Source organism: Camelus dromedarius, chromosome 5 (genome assembly GCF_036321535.1).
Source record: "Camelus dromedarius isolate mCamDro1 chromosome 5, mCamDro1.pat, whole genome shotgun sequence".
NCBI lineage: Eukaryota > Metazoa > Chordata > Mammalia > Artiodactyla > Camelidae > Camelus > Camelus dromedarius.
The window spans coordinates 13812288-13832802 of record NC_087440.1 but is presented as its reverse complement, the minus strand read 5'-3'; the positions used below and the strand labels follow the sequence as shown (position 1 = coordinate 13832802).

The 20515-nt window shown below is 46.2% G+C and overlaps 1 protein-coding gene across 2 annotated transcripts in view; it reads right to left on the bottom strand.

The window, feature by feature from the left end:
- Window positions 1-859: 859 nt before the first annotated feature.
- The window catches only part of GNB5 (G protein subunit beta 5), a 38702-nt gene continuing 19046 nt past the window's right edge, over window positions 860-20515 (bottom strand). Inside the window, exons 5-12 of one of the 2 annotated variants that reach the window (XR_004137159.2) lie at window positions 17163-17295; window positions 11882-12025; window positions 9874-9965; window positions 7491-7539; window positions 5349-5445; window positions 4291-4457; window positions 2889-3109; window positions 860-1223 (exon numbers count right to left, since the gene is read on the bottom strand). Coding sequence is in view for 1 of the 2 variants with exons in the window: in XM_031453043.2 (XP_031308903.1) it covers window positions 3098-3109; window positions 4291-4457; window positions 5349-5445; window positions 7491-7539; window positions 9874-9965; window positions 11882-12025; window positions 17163-17295 (694 nt within the window). In the remaining variant the exon portion in view is untranslated. Of the gene's footprint in view, window positions 3110-4290; window positions 4458-5348; window positions 5446-7490; window positions 7540-9873; window positions 9966-11881; window positions 12026-17162; window positions 17296-20515 lie in introns of both variants that reach the window. The other variant, XM_031453043.2, reaches the window with a different exon arrangement.

The window sequence follows — 20515 nt, the reverse complement described above, 5'->3', positions numbered from 1 at the left end:
ACTGGCCCAAGTGAACCTCTAATTGATGGTAATTACTAATCTGATGCATGCATGGGGAAGCCTTACGTGGAGGGGACAGGAAAGAATGAACAAGGGGAACAGGGAGGAGGGAGAGGAGGAGGGGAAGGAGAGGAAGGGAACAGGAAAGGGAGGAGGGGAAGGGAGGAAGCAGGGCACTAACCCTTGTTGAAGATGCACCAATGGCTGAGGTCCATGCTTTACACACTTTAGAGCTGTCCCATTTCCTAGATGAGGAAACTGAGGCTGAAAGAAACTTAGATATTATGTCTCCTGTGAAGGTGGTGGAGCTGCCTCTGAACGGAGGTGCACATACTTTGTCCTCATGCCCTCTTACCGATGAATCCCAGTCTCAGCAGGACCACTTTCAAGCCAGATGGCCAAGAACTACGAGATCCTGGGATGCAAAGGCCTTTACAAACTGTGCTGTTTTTAAGCCACTTATAATCCAGGGAAGGGTGTGGAGGAGGTCAAGGGTGGGAAGAGGGAAGTGGATATGGAGGGCCTGCTCTCGCCTCTGGCTCATTCCAGAAGAGGACTGGCAGTCGGGCCCCACTTCTGGGAGGCCGGCAGCCACTCCCTCCAAAGCAGCTGCTTGGGTTTCAGTTTGCAGGAATTTCCCACAAGCACCCGTCAGCACACACCTCCTGTCTGACCCCTCTACCTGTCTAACCCTTCTCTCTGGATGCGGAGGGGGGCGTCCAAGGATATGCACACCCAGGGGCACATCTGTTTGGCCCCTTCACCACAACTGGTTTGGTAGTTTTGCTTCCAAGTCCTCTAAAAAAAAAAAAAAAGAAGAAAAAAAGAAAACCTGGTTAAAAAACTCCACTCAGCACTATTTTCAATATGCAAAATACAATTTATTACCTGGAGTTTACCCTTGAGACTCCACATGGTGTAGTATATTCCCAGCCAAGGACTGCCTCAATAAATACTCAGCACCACCCACCATGACATTAAATGCTTTCAAGGGACTGGGTTACTGCCCATGGGGGTGAGTGAGGGAACACTCTCACAGGGCCCCGAAAGTCACTTTTTTGACTGGAAAGTTAGGGGCTACTTTGAAGACATAGTGAAGACGCCCTCCATCTCTGAACATATAACCTTGAATTTGCTTCCCCTGAGTCTGGGTGACTTTTCCTTCGCCCTGACTTCCTTCACTTCTGGGAGGCCCACGTCAGGGTGCAGAGACACGAAAGGGTCTGTGGGAGAGAGAGAAGGGGATGCCATAACTAGGAGCCCAGGAACAAACTCTGGAACATTCTGGGAGCCAAGATGGGGAATTTCACAGGGGGCCTGACCCCTGCAGCAGCTGGCAGGAGCTGGGTAGCCCCTGTGCTCATTTCCTGGAGCCACTGCCCAGACTGGAAGCCACTAGGGGGAGAAAGGGGCTGAAAAGTGGTCCCTTTGGACCACACTCCCTCCCCCTGCCCTCTGGGCTCTCAGGGTGGGGGTGGGGTGGTAGGCAGGGGCCTTGCATTTTTTTCTCCCCTCACCAAGGCCTGCTGTGTCAGTAGATGTTTTCTTGGCAAATGATTAAATATAACGATTATGTTTACTTAAAAAGAGTTGATGGGCAAGCTGGCCTGGGTGATTTCTGACTGGCCCATCTTGATACTTGAACAGTAGTTTTGAGGGTGGGCCAGGCCCACCCTCTGAGATTTATAGGAGCACCGGGTCCAGGCCTGCCTGAGGCTCCAGCTCTGGAAGGGTCTCTTCAAGCAGCAGAGCCAGGGCTGGGCCTGTAAAGCCAGAACTACCATTCGGAGGAGGGCCAGGCTGGCGCAGGGCCAGAAGCGGCCGGAAGATGGGGGGACTCAGCACATCCAGCCCTCGGGCGCCACAAGGGCCTGGCCGGGGGACCCCAGGCCACCTGCAGGGCAGGCCTCACCCGGGAACGATTTTTGGTCTGAGGTGACCTTTTATTTCCCTAAGTGACACATGTCATCTTTACGAATGAGGTGTTTTCTAAAACAAAGAATAAGCCTCTACACCTTAAAACAAAACAAAACAGAAAAGAAACAATCCTGTAACTAAAGCACTTGGTATCTCCCAGATGGAATTACTGAGTTTCAAATAAAGACAAGATATTTTTATGGTATTTTTCTCTCAATATAAGTGAAGCAAAGACGTTATCATTCGAGACCTATCAAATAATTTGTATATGTAATTACACCTGCAATGCAATAAATATGAGTGTAATTGATAAGGATGACATTCACTTTATCCTGAGAGGATGCTACCAATCCTAATACGTCTAACACTACAAATAGGTTAAGTTTACTGTTCTGGGTTCCCACACAGAAAGGTTTCGGTTGCTCTGAGAAGCATTTGTGTCACGAGCAGCACTCAGCTTTCCCCTCAAATGAAAGAAAATGTCCTGTCCATGTGATACAGTGATACATCGCACCATTGCATGATTCATAAATCAAACCTTCTGTCCATTTTATGCAAAGCTGCTTCATTTATAACTGTTCACATATATGGAAATGTCTCAGCTCAAAAAAGACAATAGGATGCAAAGCTGAAAAAAGATACTGTCACAAAAACACATTTAAAAAAATTGATTTTGTCTAATTACATTTGGAATTGGAACTTTTCTTCTGTCAAAGACCATGAACACAGTCCTTCTCATCCAGACCATTGGAATCAGCATGTCCAGTGGAAAGTTCCCAAAGTCACAGTGTACACTGAGAAAAATCAGATTTTAAAGTGCCCTGGAAAGTAAATGTGATTCAAGGAAACAACATGAAATATATTAAATGCTGAATTCGACTGGTAATAGAATGAGTTGAGACTAGTATAATTTAAAATAACCTTAAAAATAGATACATTTTAAAAAGTGTTCAAAATAAAAAACACTGTACTTGAAGGTGTTCCCATAGTGCTGACGGCTCAAGCTGCTATCTTTCCGGGGTGGTGGTTTAAATAGTAATATCAGAGATGCCTGGTGAACGTTGTCATGGAGCTGCTCCCTTAAGCTAAGTTGCAATACAATCTCAGATCCTCTAGAAGCAAGATCTATTTACAGGTGACGATTTCAACTTCTATCCTCAGGTACCTGTGCGCATCGTGATTAAGCCCAGACCTGCAGACACAAACAGGTAATTTTTAGTCTGTTTTCAATTAACCACTTGCAAAACCCAAGTTTAAAGAGAGAAAATCAAAGTCTGCTGTACACAAACACACACACCTCATCCAAAATAGAACAGTCACATGTCTTGGAAGAATAACATTACTCTTAGCAACTCAAAAGTGCTTCTTTGGCTCTGCCTCCACGCCTCCCTTAGTTAATTGTCTGAAGGGCATCAGTGGCCTCCTTACCAGGGATGGTAACTCCTGCATTGACAACCAGAACCTTCTGGACCCACTCAGCTCACTGGTACATTGATGTGCTTTACTAATTTAGGAAATCTTACCCAGAACGATGAAGTCACAAACAACTTGACTATTTGTTTCAGGAACTTGGCAAAAATCCTTTTATCTATTTACCCTAAGGCTAGACGATTTCAATTACCCTCTTTAGAAGAGACAGTCACTTCTCAGGACGATACAGAGCATCAAATGACTGGCTAGTTTTCAAGACCTTCTCTGAAATTCTCTCCCTCCTCCAACCCCATGTTCAACACTCTTAAGCTATGCCACAAATCTGTCCAATCCTAGCCTTAAACCAGACTCCTAAAACCTCATGAATATCTGCTTTTGCTCTCCCCTTCGGCAATGCTAATAAGACTGTCAAGTCTGTGACCTCCCACAGTGAGGTAGGCTTTGTTTAATGAACACGTTATTTTGGTGGTATTTCTAGGGAGCTAACATCTGACAAAGTCATGGAGTTCTTTAAGAATCTATTATCTAATAAAAGCAATGAGGACCCTTTTCCTGGAAAAATGCACACAATTTGGCATATAATTGTAGGGGCTTTATAGGTCTCCTAAAGACCCCGTGTGCACTTCACAGGGGTCTGTGACCACAGACAAAGAACCCTGCACCACTGGGAGGTGAGACTGGCAATCTGGTCTGTTAAAGGCTAGACCAGACTAGCCTTTAACAGGGTGTTAAAGACTTTCAGAGTGTCTAAGCTTGAATACCTGCATTGATGGGGAACCCACTACCTCCGCAGGCAAATCACCCCCTGTGGCTATCAGAATTGAAACTGGAGCTCTACTTGGCTGCCCAGGCCCATTGTAGCTTACCCTGACCCCTCTGCTTTCAGGAAGGCTAATCACTTCTGCTCTCACACACAGAGGAAAGTAGAAAAACTTCTCTTACTCTGAGGGTGTGATCCCACGATCCTGAGCAAAAAGCAGTCCCATCAGGGGATACTCGTAGAGTACTAACACGGTTTTCATGTCCAAACAGGATGGAGACTCGGGACCCCTTGAGGACATCCCAGACGTTGATGGTATAATCGTTGTACCCAGCAAACAGCAGGCGACCTTAAAGTGGGAGGACAGGATGGGTTTTAAACCAGTTCCTTCCTTCTTGTTTTTCTTTTCATGACTCTCACTCATGGGCTCGCTTGCTCATTCATTCATTTATTCATTCAGTAAACAGGGATTTGGTGCCCACTACGTGCCAGGCACCTTGCTTTGCTCTGGGGATTCAAAGAGGAAAAAGCACAGTTGCCCCCCGTGGAGGGTGGTATCGGGCAGGCTGTGTGGTTAGGGCTGTAACAGAAGTGCTCAGCTATGTGCAAAGCGCTGTGTGATCACAGAGGAAGGGGGATCCAGGAGGGCACTGCAGGTGAAGCGACATCTGAGTTGGCCTTTGAGGGATGAATAGGAGTCTGCCATGCAGGGGAGGGAGGGAAAAGATGTACCGGGCAGCAGCAGCAGCACACCTACACAAAGGCACTGCTGCAGAACAGGGGGGTGTCTGGGGGAACTGAACAGCCCCATCCTGTCAGTGCTGCCTGACCTTTCACTGGCGGCTTCCCCAGCTGGGAGGGCAGAGGTGCCACGAGCCCCAGAGCATTAACAAAGGGACTCTTGCTTCACTGCTTCCACCTCTGAAAAAAGTCCCTTTTCAGGTGTGAAGGAGAAAATGGAAGGCTGGGGAGGACATGCCTAGAGGCTCTGCAGATGGAGTTTTGATCCGTGATTGTCTTGAAGATGAGCGTTAGGTGGGCCCAGCCTTCACTTCCCCCTAAGTGAGCGGGGCTGGGGAAGCCGCTTCGGGCAGGGCAAGCGAGGGGTCACAAATGCAGTGGAGGGAAACCAGCAAAAAGAGACTCTAGCACCGGGGCCCAGGGGAAGCCTGACGGAGAGCCGCGTTTTGCTCAGGTCCTGGCGTACAGTCCCGGGAAAGCTTCTGAAATGAAAGCTTACCGCTGAGGGAGAAGTCCACGCTGGAAGCTCCGAAGATGATACTCTCTTTGGAATAGATGGCGACCTCCCTGTCTGCCCGGAGGTCGTAGAGGCGACACTGGGTGACAAAGGAGACAAAGAAGCACTTGTTTCTGGATCCTGTTTGGTGCCTGAATGACGACAGAGCTACGGCCCGGTGCCGGCGGCTTGTGTCGTTTGAGGGGAGAGGGGCAACCTCTTTCGTTCTCTCTCCTAGTGTTTTCTCCCTCAATCCCGATTCTTAGTAATCTCCACGGATCACTGGAGATTCAAATAAACAGCCAGTACAGAATTCTTTGGGTACAAAAACAGAAATGAAAGCCCTGTTTTCTAATTTTTGATAAAGAATATGTGTTCATTGTAGAAAATTCAGAAAAACCCAGAGAGACATAGAGAAGGAAGTAAAAGTTACCCCCTATCCTAGAGGCCTTTACTAACACCTGGGCTATTTCCTTTAGTCTTATTCTATTTTATGTGTGTATTTAAATGGGGTGGATGTTTCATTTCTGTTCCTACTAGCATTATGTTATGAGTATTTTCTCATGTCATTAAATAATCTTGATGAACATGGTTGTTATAGTCCTCTTGTGGATACATCAGAATCTACTTAGCCATAGCCTGCTAAGTGTTTCATTGTGTCTAATTTGTCCCTTTTACAAATAAAGTTATGGGGAAGCCATGATCATTCTTCTATACAAATTGCTATCTGCATCTCTGACATTTTCCTTAGAATAGCTAAGCAATAGAACCCTTAGAATAGAATTGTTTCCAAGACATAGCATGGCCAGATCAAAGGGTAGGGAAGTTCTGAAAGCTCTTGATTCATATCACAAAACTGCCCTCCAGATGGAGGTCCCAAAGGGCCTGACCCAGGCTTGCCCAAGGTTCCTTTACTGCACTGTCTCCAACAGTGGGCGTTTCTTGGCAAATCCAAGAGGCAAGTGAGGATCTGATCACTGAAACTTGCACTTCTGGGATTACAGATGACTTGCAAAACACTTTGGTGGTTGGGAGGGTAGAGCTCAGTGGTAGAGCGCATGCTTAGCCTACATGGGGTCCTGGGTTCAATCCCCAGTGCCTCCACTGAAAAATAAAAATAAATAAATAAACAAGCCTAATTACCTCCCCACCAAAAACAACAACAAAAGTAATAAAAATTAAAAAAAACCATTTTCAGTGTACTGTACAGGAATTATATCACAGTAAAGGTGAATAAAATAAAATGGGATCAGAGATTTGCTTTAAAAAAAAACCATTTTCAGGTGTTTGCCATTTTAGATTTACTGCTCCGTAGATGGTCTGCATTTTATCCTCTTTTTAAATGAGGGTGCTTATCTTGGTTATGCAACTCCATTCATACCTACAGGAGATGAACTCAATCTGTCACACATATGGCATGAATTTTCCCAAAATGTACACCCTTATATTTTGTTACGTATGTTTTGACAAAGAAGTTTTACATTTTCATTATTATCAAAACTCTCAATCTATTCCTTTGTAATTTCTTCCACAACAGCAAATTAGGATGGAATCCATTATTTAATAAGATATTTGATATTTTGAGGGCACAAGAAGGTATTTTTTTCTTGAAAAATAGGTCAACAAAATTTGACAATTCATATCAAAAGCCTTAATATTAGGCTCAGCAAGGTCATGTCTAAGAATTAATTCTAAGGAAATAATAAGAGAGGTACCAAAAATATTTGCTTATTTTTTAATGTTTTAAACAGGGAAAAAAAAACCTTGAAAAAAAAAATGTCCAAATGTGGAAGACTGGTTAAGTAAATGATGGCATGTCCATAACATGGAAAACTATTCAATCACTAAGAAAATATAATGTAGAAAAATATTCACTGGTGTGGGAAAATGTTCACAACTACTGCTAAGTGAAAAAAGCAAATTATAAAGCATTTTGTTTAAAAAAGTAAAAAGACAGAAAGGAATTCACTCAACTTGAATTTTCTGGGTTAGAAAGATTAAAGGTAATCTAGTTTTCCCCCCAAGTTTTCCTTACTGAATTCACATTACTTCTGTAATCAGGAAAAAGGTATTTTTGAAAAATAAAAATAAGTCAGCATAACTCTCTTTCGAAGAGGAAAAGCTTGAAGTAACTTAGAAACATACTGTAGCGTCATCTGACCCCGAAGCAAAGGCGTCTCCACTCGGGTAGTACCTGCAGAGAGAGAGTGTGGGGAGAAAGCACTTTACTCAGAGTGGTGATTCCTCATTGTGGATGCCCATCCAAACCATCGAGGAGGGCTGTCCGGTGCTCGGCCCTCTGAGTCCCAATCTCCTCTTCTAGGGACACAAGGACCCCTCATTATGGAGGCCAGAAAGGGAGGCTCATGAGGAAGGCCCATTGGCCTCTAGTTTTCTTCTCTGTAAGCAGAGGACAGTGCCGCTGGCCTGGCAGAGTGCTGGTGAGGAGTAAATGAGGTAATACGTACATCTGCACCAGGCACTGACCACAGAGCAGGCCCCCAGTATCCCTGGTGTCCCTTGATCACAATTCCATTCTCAAGACTTGGCTCAGAGCTCAGGCTTAGAAAGCGGTCATAAACACAGGCACTGCAACACAGAGCCACACGCAGCGCTCTGCACTGCACGCTCACTGCATGCGACACTTCGGGCAGGTGGCTTTACCTGGCCCAGGCTTAGTTTCATCTGAAAAGTGAGGAGGACAAGCGCACTCCCTGCTGTGAAGTCTGAGTGAGACGGCATATGCAAGAACGTGGCCCGGTGCCAAACAAAGGGCTGGCAATACATGATGCTTATGACTGTTACCCTCACCCTCGGCTCCACAGTCAGGCTTCCTGGAGAGACGGAAGCCTAAACTGAGACTTGACGGACATTAGAGCAAGAGGGGTCTGGGTAGAGGGCACAGCACAGGAGGGAGAATGTGCACTTCTCAGCTGTTACTTCATGAATATACAAGGGTTTAATTTATTTATGTCTCTTTCTAGTCTGTCCTTAATAACTTAATCTTAATAACTTCAGTTGCTATCTGTAATAATTTCTTGATTGATTTCCTTTGATTGTCTAGGTGATCACTGCACTTTTGCAAGAAGCGATATTTTCCCCCTTTTTTCCTTTCCTACATTTGAGATAAGAGAACTAGAAAATTCTCATGAACATTTCTACTACTAAGGTAATTAAATATTCTTAACTGTGTTGTGGCTTTTAAGGGGAATAAGTTTAGTGCTTGCCTCTAAGCATAATGACAATTCTTGATTGATTATACTTTAATTCCTGTCCCGACAGTGCCAGCTTCCAAATTTACATGTCAGGTCCTGAGCTCTCTCATGAGATCCAGTTCACAGATCCTGCTACCTCCCCATCACCATTTGGTTGTATAACAGGCATCTCATATTTCCCTGACCCAAAACAGAGCTCCAGGATCCATGTGCAACAATTGTTTCTTCCCTGCCCTGCCTCCAGTCCTCCTGGTCTTAGCAAATGGATCAGTGCTTACTTCCCCTTATAAAAGATGTGGGTTCCCTGAGCTCAGGGTTCTTCTGCTATAATGCAACCCTCTGCATGTGCAGGGGTCATCTGGCCCTTTTACTATGGTAACCAGCACAAAAAATGCTGATACCCTTGCTACCGCCATCACTAGGAGTAATAAACTGTCCTTTATCTCTAACCCAGGAGTCTTGTGCCTCTTAGAGCATCCATGAAACCGTGGCAGCCTTACTTGATAGCTTGCAGCTAGAGTAAAATCTCATATCCTTCCCAATTCTAGGCGTTTCTGTCCTCACTGTGTCTTCTTTACTGTCAGCCACCATCATTTCCTTCCTGAGCTCACACAGCAACCTTCCAACTGGCCGTCAGGCTTCCATTCCCGCTCCCCTACAATCTGTTCTTCATACAGCAGCCAGTGATCTTTTACAGGCAAAGCATGGATCGTGTTAGCTGCCTCCTCAGCTCAGAACCCTCTAGTGGTCACCTGGCCTTTTGTTAGGTCCCTGAACATCTTATCTCCATGTTTTTCTCACCAGCTCTTTGCAAGCCTGGCTCCTTCATTATCCTGGCCTCAGTTTAAACATCAATTTCTCAGAGAGGCCTTTCTGATCATTCTAAGAAATAACCTATCTCATCACATTTCCCTGCTTTACATTTTTAACAGCACTTAATCAGCATCTTAAATTGTCCATTTATTTGTGCTTTGTCTTTGTCTCCTGCAGGAGAGCAGGGATCTTGTTTACCTTGTTGGGAACTGCATTCCCAGTTCCTGGAATAACGTCTAGCATAGAAGTCCTTAGTAAATATTGGTTGAATGAGAAATAGTGACTTGATTTAGGCAGGGTAATACCCATTCCCCCTACTACAGTTAAATTAAAATTCTCCAAGAATTCTGGAGTACCACTCAGTCCCACCACAAATCAGCCATTGTTGCTGGAAAGCTTCTCTCAACCAAGTAAGCTGAGCCTGGAGGTTAATAAGCATTACCCTCAGGTTGGGGAACACCGGAGGACAGAAAAGCAACGTGGACATTCTACTCACTGACCGGACACTGTTGATGTCAGATTCGTGTGTTTCAAAGGCCTGCACACACTGGCCGGAGCGCATGTCCCACACCATGGCTTTCTTGTCACATCCCTAAAAATGCAGTTACCCAGAGTTACGGCCACGGCAAGGACTGGCTACTGACAAGCATGAGTTCTGGTTATGTCACAGAAACTGCTTAGGTCCCATTAGTAAATGGCTGAAGATGTGCTTTTCCGAGAGCAGCTTTACCTAGGGCCACTTTCCTCAACTGGTAAGCCCTCAGAGGGGGTGGGGGGAGTAAGAGAAGGCACCCAGACACCCTTCTTAGCATGTTTTCTATTTTTGCACCTTTCTGAGTGGGTGCAAACTCTCCAGGCCTCCTTCTCACCTTCCCCCTGGGCACTTCTCTTCACTTTTCCCTTTCCTTCCCTCCTCCCCTTTATCTCTGCCTCTATCAGCCAGAGGGGAGGATGTGGTGAGACCTGCCAGCTTTGTCTCAGGTGTACGGGGCAGCCTGAGCACAGGTGGGGAGCCAGGTGCCCCTGGGCCAGCTGTACCCCAGCAGCCTGCCAGGCCGGGCACTGGCAAACCAGAAGCCTAGTCAGGGCGCCGCCAGCAGTCAGCTGGGTGGCTCAGGAAGGTTACCTCCCTGGGTTTCTACCTCAACATCTGTAAGGTGAACCCTCTCTGGGTTGCTAACCTGACCCAGAGAATCATAAACACAAGACTTTCACATTATACTACCCTGATTCTAGGAGCATTTTGATAAGTTCCTGCAGAGCAGTCCCGTGAGCAAGCGTGGGTAGTATAATTAAAAGTCAAACAGAAGGAGTAACAGGATAACGTTTGTGTCCAAGTTGTTGGTTTGAACCCAGAGGAAAGCGTGGGTAGGAAACCATAACTGATATCTCAGAAAGACCTGCTGTGGGGTTCAGCACGCCGAGCATCTTTACTGAGAATAAGGACAAAGGACTCAGGAGTGTCTTCCTCTTCAGATCTTTAGAGGACCTGAGTTAGATGGAGTTTAATATTCTGAAAGAGATAATATAATCTACAACGGTATCAACAATGTGAAAAGATGGTGTAGTTGAGTAGAGATAAACACAGTTATACAGACATAGGAATGAAACATACAAATGGGGCCGAATACCCAAGAAGAAAATCAGGGTCCCTGCTGATTCGAGGCCCAGGACTACGATGTGGGCAGCTCGGAGCAAAGGGCCTTTATGTCTTCCGGCTGCAAACGTCATTGGATGGTGTTTGCATCACTGTCCTCTCTTACCACTGCCTCCTGACGGAGGTCCTGAGGAGACAGGACCCAGGGGGCAGGTTGGCCAGATCACTCCTCCACTCTTATTTCCAGGTGTCTACAGAAATACTTGCCTCTCCTACTTGCACACGTTGTAAACTCTTTACTGCTCATAATATCCTGGGGAAGGTGAGGGGCAAATGCTATTGTGCCCTATGCCCAATTTACACAGGATGGAATGCAGAGTCAGGTAGCAAAGGTGGGACCCGGGTGTCCTGACTCCCAGTCTGCTGCTCCTTTGCCTCGGTGGCCTGCTTGCCTGACTCTGAGCCTTCAAATACGCTGTTCCCTGTACCCAGGAGTGGGAGGGTCTGGTGATCGGCAGGGGTGGGGCGGGAGAGTGTCCCACCAGCACCAAAGCCCTGATCACTCCTGCCACCTGTGCTGCCTGGTGCCCTTGGAGCAGTTTCTTATGCTCTCAGATGCTAACTCTCTGCTATCCACTTGAGGAATGACAGTTTTAAATGTGGCAGCATTCCCACCTGGAGAACATTCCAGATCTCTCTGCAGACTGCTGACTATCAGTGGCAGCAGGGGAGCCCCACACAGCCCAGTGCTGGGATGCCCACCAAGCACAGCCACTGCAGCAGGAGCAGAGGACAGCTCCCCAGCCCCTTCTAGGGAAGTGTCCAGTCTGGTCCCATGAACTGACAGGAACTGCGACCACAGGCCTCCCTCGTGGACAAATGACCCCCAGAGGTCTTCCTTAGGTCTTTACCCCGGACACGAAGGTGTTTCCGGTCTCCGAGGGGGCCAGGTCCAGGCAGAGCACGTCGGCCCCGTGCCCGTGGAAGCTCTGCAGCAGCTGCCCGCTCTCCACGTCCCACAGGGCGCACGTGCCATCGCCACTCGCCGTCAGGATCTGCGGGGGGGAGGGACAGGATGGGGGTGGCTGTCAGGATTACTTCTGTCAGGGGTGCCAATCAGCTGCTTAAAGTTCCATAGGGAAGAGGAGGCTCCTTACACACGTGCACGATGCACACCCACTAAATCTAGACTCAAGCACAGAACTCCTTCTCCTGGACTGAGACGGGATCAGCTCATTTTCGACACCCTCGCTGTCCTTGAACTGTGTGTTTATGTGCCTGCCCGAGAGTACGAAACCCACAGGCCTCCCTGCGGTCTCTGCGGGCTCGACACCTGCCTGGCACGTAGAAGTGCTGTGAGCGTTTGCCAAACACAGCCTCGAGCAGCTCCCACAAGCAGCCAAGCCCACTGTTGTGCTTCCCAGATGTTAATGTGCGCCCTACCCGCTTCGCCCTGCTGCTTGCTCATCTAGAGCTGGGGTGGGGCCTGAGACTCTGCATTTCTCACAAACTCGCAGGTGATGTCGACACTGCTCGGCAGGCCCCATCTGGAGCATTTTGCTAGACACATGCTCCTGTTGCTCCGTCTGCCAGAGGCTCTGAGAGGTGCCGACACTCACACACACACAGGGCCAACCAGCATCTGCGATGTGCTAATGACGCCCAGGTGCTCTGCTAGGCATTAGGGTTTGCAGAAAGATTGTGTCTTTTTTTTTTTTTTAAATATGCATCTAAATTTTATTGGTTGTTATTCCGATTTTTTAAAATTGAAGTATAGTCAGTTTACAACATGTCAATTTCTGGTGTACAGCATAATGTTTCAGTCATACATATGCATACTTTTCATGTTCTTTTTCATTATAGGTTACTATAAGATATTGAATATAGTTCGCTGTGTTATACAGAAGGAATTTGTTGCTTATCTATTTTATATGTACTAGTTAATATCTGCAAATCTCAAACTCCCAATTTATCCCTTCCCACCCCCCTTCCCTGCAGTAACCATGAGATTGTCTACTATGTCTGTAAGTCTGTTTCCATTTGTAGATAAGTTCATTAGGGTCTTCTTTCTTTTTTTAGATTCTATATGAGTGATATCACATGGTATTTTTCTTTCTCTCACAAAGATTGTATCTTGGTCTCTGCTCTCTGGGAGCTCAGTTAACAAAATTGGCAGTAAGAACTGAAACCCACCTAACCCCCTGTCCCCACATTAATCAATTCCAGGACCAGGCACACGTTCCCGGTGCTGTTAGACAATACCGAGACCAAGTAAAAATAAGCCAGTGGCCTGCTCCAGGAAATACCTGCCTCTGCAAGATAAGGCTGCGAACCAAACAAACAACTTATCAAGACTAATAGCTTCATAAAAAATTACTGAAACAGAAACCTCAATTAAATAGTTGGAGACCAGAAGGGGGCGCTCTCACATGCTGTGATGACAGCAGAGCCCAACACAAAGAAAGACTCCTCCTCTTCCCTGGCAAAGACTCAGCCAGTGAAAAGTCATGGATTCTGTTTACTGCAGCCCTTCCAATGTCCCTTTCTCCTCTATAAAACAGTTCTCTTTCCCTTGCTGTGTGGGGACCTGCACGTGCCTAACCATGGTTGTAGACCCTGACCTGCAATTCTCTGCTGATCGTGAATAAACCAATACCTGCTGGAGAAACAGCTGGCAGTCTATTTGCTTCAGGTCAACATCTTACCCACCAAGACTTGCTTTAAGACTCTTCCTGTGCTGGGCTCACCAATCCAAAGCTATTATGTCATAACCAGTTTCCCACCTTGAAAGACCCGCCTTAAAATCATTCTCCCTGGACCCTGAGACCCTCTAAGTATGCTTCCCTAATTTCTTTATTTTGAGGAACTACAGCGATTCCGTCAAGTTGGGGATCTCTGCTGCGGCAGGTATAATCAACGTAGTGTTGCTCGTGTTTCTGACAGTCTCGGCAGACAAGACAGCAATCACTTGTGATGGAGTGAGAAGTGCTGAGACACTGGTAGGCCCACGGGAGGGGCGCCAGACCAGCTCTGGCAACATCTGAGCTGATCTTAGAGAATGCGTGAGAGCTGGCCAGGGGGAGGGGAAGGCGCTGCAGGTGAAGGCCTACCACTGCGCTGGATGAGAAGTGTGCCTGCGTCTAGAGCAAGGATTCTTTCTTTCTTTCTTTTTTTTTTTTTGCATGGGGGGAGGTAATTAGGTTTGCTTATTTATTTGATTTTTCAGTGGAGGTCCTGGGGATTGAACCCAGTACTCAGGCACGCTAGGCATGTGCTCTACCACTCGAGCTATACCCTCCCCGCTTGTGCATTTATATTTAAAACTAGGGTTCTAAATTTTGTTGCTGCCAGCATGTGTGAGGCTTGGGCTCTGGTGCAGCTGGGAGAAAGGCAGAGGGATCCAGGGCTCATGGTCTCACAGACCCAGCTGATGGCACCCAGAGCCTTGGAGCCAGCTTGGTTCTGAGCAGCCATGGGAGCAGGATCCACAAGGGTTAAGCCCTGGATGGTAGAGCCTCCCTACACCCCCTTTCTTGCTGCTCTCAGGGGCTGGACGAGCTGATAAGGCAGTGCAGGAAGTGGCTCTTACAAGTGCCCACAACAGAGAACCCTCTGTGGGTGGACATACTGACGGCTGAGGAAAAGAAACAGGAAGTAGGCCTTAGAGGACCACTAGCATTCAGTGCACCCACTGACCACAATGCATGTCAGTTTCCACGGGCTGGTGGTCTTCTCTCATCCTCTCCCTCCTTCCCCTTCTCCTCCCTTCTCTCTTGCATGCCAGGCTTAGCATTTATAAAAGAAGCTCCCTTTTTCTGCAAAGGAGGGAATCTACTCCCACCCTGGCCTTGCGCCCGCTGGCCGCACCATCTTGGAGTGGGTCTCCTGCCAGCTGTCTGGGGGCCTAGCATCTCCTTGCAGCCAGGAGAGGCCACCTCCGTGGAGAAAGCTGGGTGAATTCCGGAGCTCTCAGGCTTCTTGGGCAAGGCCATCAAGGGCCTCTTCAAAGCCCCAATCTCAAATGTGGAGAATCTCCAAGGCTGGGAAACCCCTGCAGCTGTCCACAGGCCTCCCTCCAGCATCGACTTCCCTTAAGAGGCCCGTGTACATCCAACAAGATGACCCAGGCAGGGAAAAGGAGCTTATGAACACACAAGACTTGGGTGATGTCTTAATTTGGGTGCTTGCATTTTGTCATGTGCTACAGTCCCCTCCAATCTCTGCTGGCCCACACTCCAGTGGAAGCTCCACCTCATTCCTGTCCTAACATGTGCAAAGGGGCCAGTGATCTCCAGTCTCTTTTGGGACATCAGGTCCAAACAAATGGTTGCTTAAATGAGTTCCCCTGTCTAGCTCTTTGATGGGAATTTTCCACACCATACTTTTCAATCAAATAATAGTTTTTAAAAGTTAAAAGTAAATTCTTCATATTTAAAAAACATTTTAAAATATTTTAAGCATTTTTGTGATCTTCATTACAACGTAAGTAAAACTAAATTTCAAAAACCAAACGTTCAATTATGATAAATGCACGAAACAGACCCTCTAACTCACTGCCCCTCGTTTATTCTGGAATGTAGAGAATTTTCAGGTCTTACACCAGCCTCTTGAGGTTTTCATTTTTCATCTAACCCGAAGCTGGAAGGAAGCTTAAGGTGCATCAGTTCCCCACCAAGTCAATGAGAGGAGGCTGTTCAATACAGCATGGAGTTCACTCAGCTCTACCAACAGTTAACAGCCCTGACTTCCCCCATTTCTGATTTTATTAAAAATAATAATATAACCAACGAGAAACAAGAGCTTCCTCTTAGAGCCAAAACCAGGCCATGCCTCTGAATCATTCATGAAGCTTTGTGTTAATATTAATAATAAAATAATAAGAGCTAATATTTATTAATATTTACCAGGGACTGCACTAAGTATTTTACACGAATCATCTCATTCAAACTTCAGAAAACCTGAGGGAGGAATTTACTACCATCCTCACTTGCAGGTGAGAAAAATGAAAACACAGAGAATAAAACCTTGTTTAGGACCGACCAGCTGGAACGCTAGACTGAATGTCCTCTGTTGCTCTGGTTGCTCCTCAGGCCCAAAGATATCTGGTCCGGCCACTGCAGCCAGCCAGGGTCACAGTGCCCCCTACTGTACAGGCCTGCAAGACTCCTGGTTGCAAACAACAGGTGTAAATACTGCCCTCCAAGTTCCAACAGCCCTCAGGTCAGCAGTGAAGCAATGACCCAGGCCCCTGGTGTCCCTGCCACTACCCTCCCCTCCCCTCCTGACATCAGTCAGCTGAAGCCAGAGGGGTTTTGATCTGACTCAGACCCTCTCCCAGTCAGCCCCAGCCCCTGCAATGGCTCCCTGCAGTCTGTAGGGTGAGCGTAGCCGTTCCGGGCACCCTGTGATCTGGGCCTGCCCACGTCTCCAGCCGCCTGCCTCCCACACTGCTCCCCTCATGCCTCACTGACAACACCCTCACCCTCAAGGCAGCACCGGACAGCAAGTCTGCGATCCTGCACTCCTGTCCTGAGCTCCCAGCCTCCCCTGCTGTCCAGTCACCACTGGTATCTGGCAACGTGGTGGTGGTACCTACGAGGGTTTGCTGGATGCACGGGACAAAGAAACTACAGGATGTTTGGTGACTTATGAAAGAAAATGTAGCCAAAGTGTCGAATGTATTGTTTCCACTCTGTGGTTTATTCAAAGTAGGGCACAGATGTACTATCCCAAGCCTTTTCTTTCCTCATCTGTTAAAACGGGAGTGTAAAGTAGGTATGATGAGGCTGTCAACGGCAGAGCTCTGAAACTCGGCACCAGGGAAGTTTCACACATGGAAGTCCCTTGGAACCACCTCTCAGACCCAGGCAGGAGCTTCCACCACACCAGAAGGTTGCCTGACCCACTCCCGCCCCCACCAAGTCAATGAGAGGAGGCTGTTCAATACGGCATGGAGCTCACTCAGCTCTACCAACAGTCAACAGCCCTGACTTCCCCCATTTCTGATTTCATTAAAAATAATAATATAACCAACGAGAAATAAGAGCTTCCTCTTAGAGCCAAAGGTGGGCGTGCACTTGCCCTGCTGTGAAGAGGGAGACGGAACTGCTTCCTCTCCTGCAACCCGCCCCCAGCTCCCCAAGACAGACCAGCTCCAGCAGGCTGGCCCTCATCACGCCGGCCCCCACTGACCTGCATGTCAGAGTTGGTGAAGCTGCAGGCCGACAGGTAGTTGGTGTGCATAGCGACAGACTTCTTTTTGGCAGCCATGTTTTCATTTTTGTCAAATGTCAGTGGATATACAGAACACTTATTATCCAAACCACTGGTATGGAAAGACAGAAGGGTCAAATGTTAATACAGGGCAATAGAATATGTGCAGACTTTCTCACTCCCACAAACTTTTCAAAATATTTTCCTCTAGCAGTATCATATGTTGTAATTTTCCCCTCAACTTTGACTTTGAAGATTTTCAAATGTACAATAAAATTGAAAAAAATTAGTACAATGAAGCCCCAGACCCTTTCGCACAGGTTCACTAACTTAACATTTTGGTGTATTTGCCATGGGAGAAAATTTGGGACCATTTGAACGCAAGTTGCAGACATGACATATTACATCTAAATACTTCAATTTGCAAATTCACATCACCTAAAAATAAGAATGTTCTTCTATAATCACAAACTCATGATTACATCTGAGAAAACTAACAAAGATTCTATAACACCATGTAACACCGCATTCAGTCTTTCCCAACTGTCTCCAGGATCCAGGGCCCAATTAGGTACACACATTACATTCTGTTTTTATATATTTTTAAGATCTTTTAATGAAGAACAGACACATTTTGTTGTTGCTCATGACTAGAGATCTTAGGTCAGTTAATTGTCTTACAAATGTCACACACTCTGGATTTGTCACACTGTTTCTTAATGGTTATATGCAAGTGTAACACTTTTAGTAATAATATAAGTGTGATATATAAAGGTGAGATTGTGCACTTCTTTTCCACTGCTTTACTTTAGGGGGCTTGCAATGCTTTTAACCCCAAGACTGATGATGACAACTTTGATTACTTGGTTAAAGTGGGAACCACCAGATCTCTCCTTGGTAAAGACGATCTGTTTGTAATTACAGGCATACCTTGTTTTGCTGTGCTTCACTTTATTGCCTTTTTTTTTTTTTAAATTGAAGATTTGTGGTAATCCTGTGTCAAGCAAGTCTATCAAGTGCCATTTTTCCAATAGCATTTGCTCAGTTCGTGTCTCTCTGTCACACTTTGGTAATTCTCACAATATTTCAAATTTTTTCATTACCGTTTTATTTGTTATGGTGATCTGGGATTAGTGATCTTTAATGTTACTATCATAATGGTTTTGGGGTGTCACAAACCAGGCCCGTATAAGATGGGGAACTTAATAAATGTTGTGTGTGTTCTGCCTGCTCCACCACCCGGCCGTTTCTCTATCTGTCTCCTCCCCTCAGGGCTCCCTATTTCCTGAGACACAACAATTTTGAAATTAGACCAATTAATAACCCTACAATGGCCTCCCAGTGTTCAAATGAAAGGAAGAGTCACATCTCTCACTTGAAATCAAAAGCTAGAAGTGATTAAGCTTAGGGAGGAAGGCATATTAAAAGCTGAGAAAAGCCAAAACTAGGCCTCTTACACCAGTTAGCCGAGTTGTGAAGGCAAAGGAAAAGTTTTTGAAAGAAATTAAAAGTGCTATTCCAAGGAACACACGGATGATCAGCAAGCAGAGCAGCCTTACTGCCGATAAGGAGCAAGTCTGAGTGGTCTGGATAGAAGATCAAGCCAGCCACAGCATTCCCTTCAGCCAAAGCCTCATCCAGAGCAAGGCCCTAACCCTCTTCAATTCTATGAAGGCCGAGAGAGGTGAGGAAGCTGCAGAAAAAAAGACTGAAGTCAGTCAGTAGAGGTTGGTTCATGAGGCTTAAGGAAAGAGGGCATCTCCGTAACATAAAAGCGCAAACACAAGCAGCAAGTGCAGATGCAGAAGCTGCAGCAAGCTAACCAGAGGATCCAGCTCAGATCATTCATGAAGATGGTGACACTAAACAACAGATTTTCAATGCAGACAAAACAGCCTGTGTTGGAGGAAAATGCCTTCTAGGACCCTCATAGTTAGAGAGGAAAAGTCAATGCCTGGCTTCAAGGCTTCAATGGACAGGCGGACCCTCCTGTTAGGGGCCAGTGCAGCTGGTGACTCGAAGTTGAAGCCAGTGCTCACTTACCATTCCCCAAATCCTAGGGCCCTTAAGAATTATGCTAAGTCCACTCTGCCTGTGCTCTGTAAATGGAACAGCAAAGCTTGGATGACAACACATCTGTTGACAACATGGTTTACTAAATAGTTTAAGCTCACTGTTAAGACCTACTACTCAGAGAAAAAGATTCCTTTCGAAATATTACTGCTCGTTGACAAAGCACATGGTCGCCCAAAGGCTCTGATGCAGACGCACGAGATTAATGTTATTTTTATGCCTGTTGACACAGCATCCATTCTGCAGCCCGTGGGTCAAGAAGAAATTCCAACTTTCATGTCTTCTTTAAGAAATACATTTTGTAAGGCTATAGCTGCCATAGAAAGTGATTCCTCTGATGGAACTGGGCAGAATAAATTGAAAACTTTCGGAAAGGATTCACCACTCTCAATGCCATTAAGAACACTTGTGATTCTTGGGAAGAGGTCAAAATATCAACATTAATAGGAGTTTGGAAGAAGTCGATTCCATCCCTCACGGATGACTTGGGGGTGAGGGGTTTAAGACTTCAGTGGGGGAAGTAACTGTAGATGTGCTGAAAACAGAAAGAGATTTGGTATTAGAAGCTGAGCCTCAAGATGGGGCTGAACTGCTGAAATCTCAGGATGATACTTTAATGCATGAGGAGTTGCCTCTTACGGGTGAGCAAAGAAAGTGGTTTCCTAAGATGGAATCTATTCCTGGTGAAGATGCTGTGAAGGTGACTGACTGAAATGACAACAAAGGATTTAGAATATTATACAGACTTAGCTGACATACAGTGGTGAGTTTTGAGAGGATGGACTCCAATTCTGAAAGACGTTCTACTGTGACTGCAATCCCATCAGACGGCACTGCACGTGACCGAGAAACTGCTTGTGAAAGGAAGAGTCGACGGATACGACAAACTCCACTGATGTTTTATCTTAAGAAATACTGACAGCCACCCCAAGCTTCAGGAGCCACCATCTTGCTCAGTCAGCAGCCATCCCCACTGAGGCAAGACCCTCCACCAGCAAAAAGATTATGACTTGCTGAAGGTTCAGTTGATGGTTAGCATTTTTTAGCAGTAAAGTATTTTTTGATTAAGATATGTACATTACTTTTTTTGGACACAATGCTATTGCATACTTAACAGACTCCAGCACAGTGTAAACACAACTTTTACATGCCCTGGAAAACCAAGAAATTTGTGTGACTCACTTTCTTGTGATATTCGCTTTATGGCAGTGGTCTGGAATCCAACCCACAGTGTTTCCAAGGTACGCCTGTGATAACAC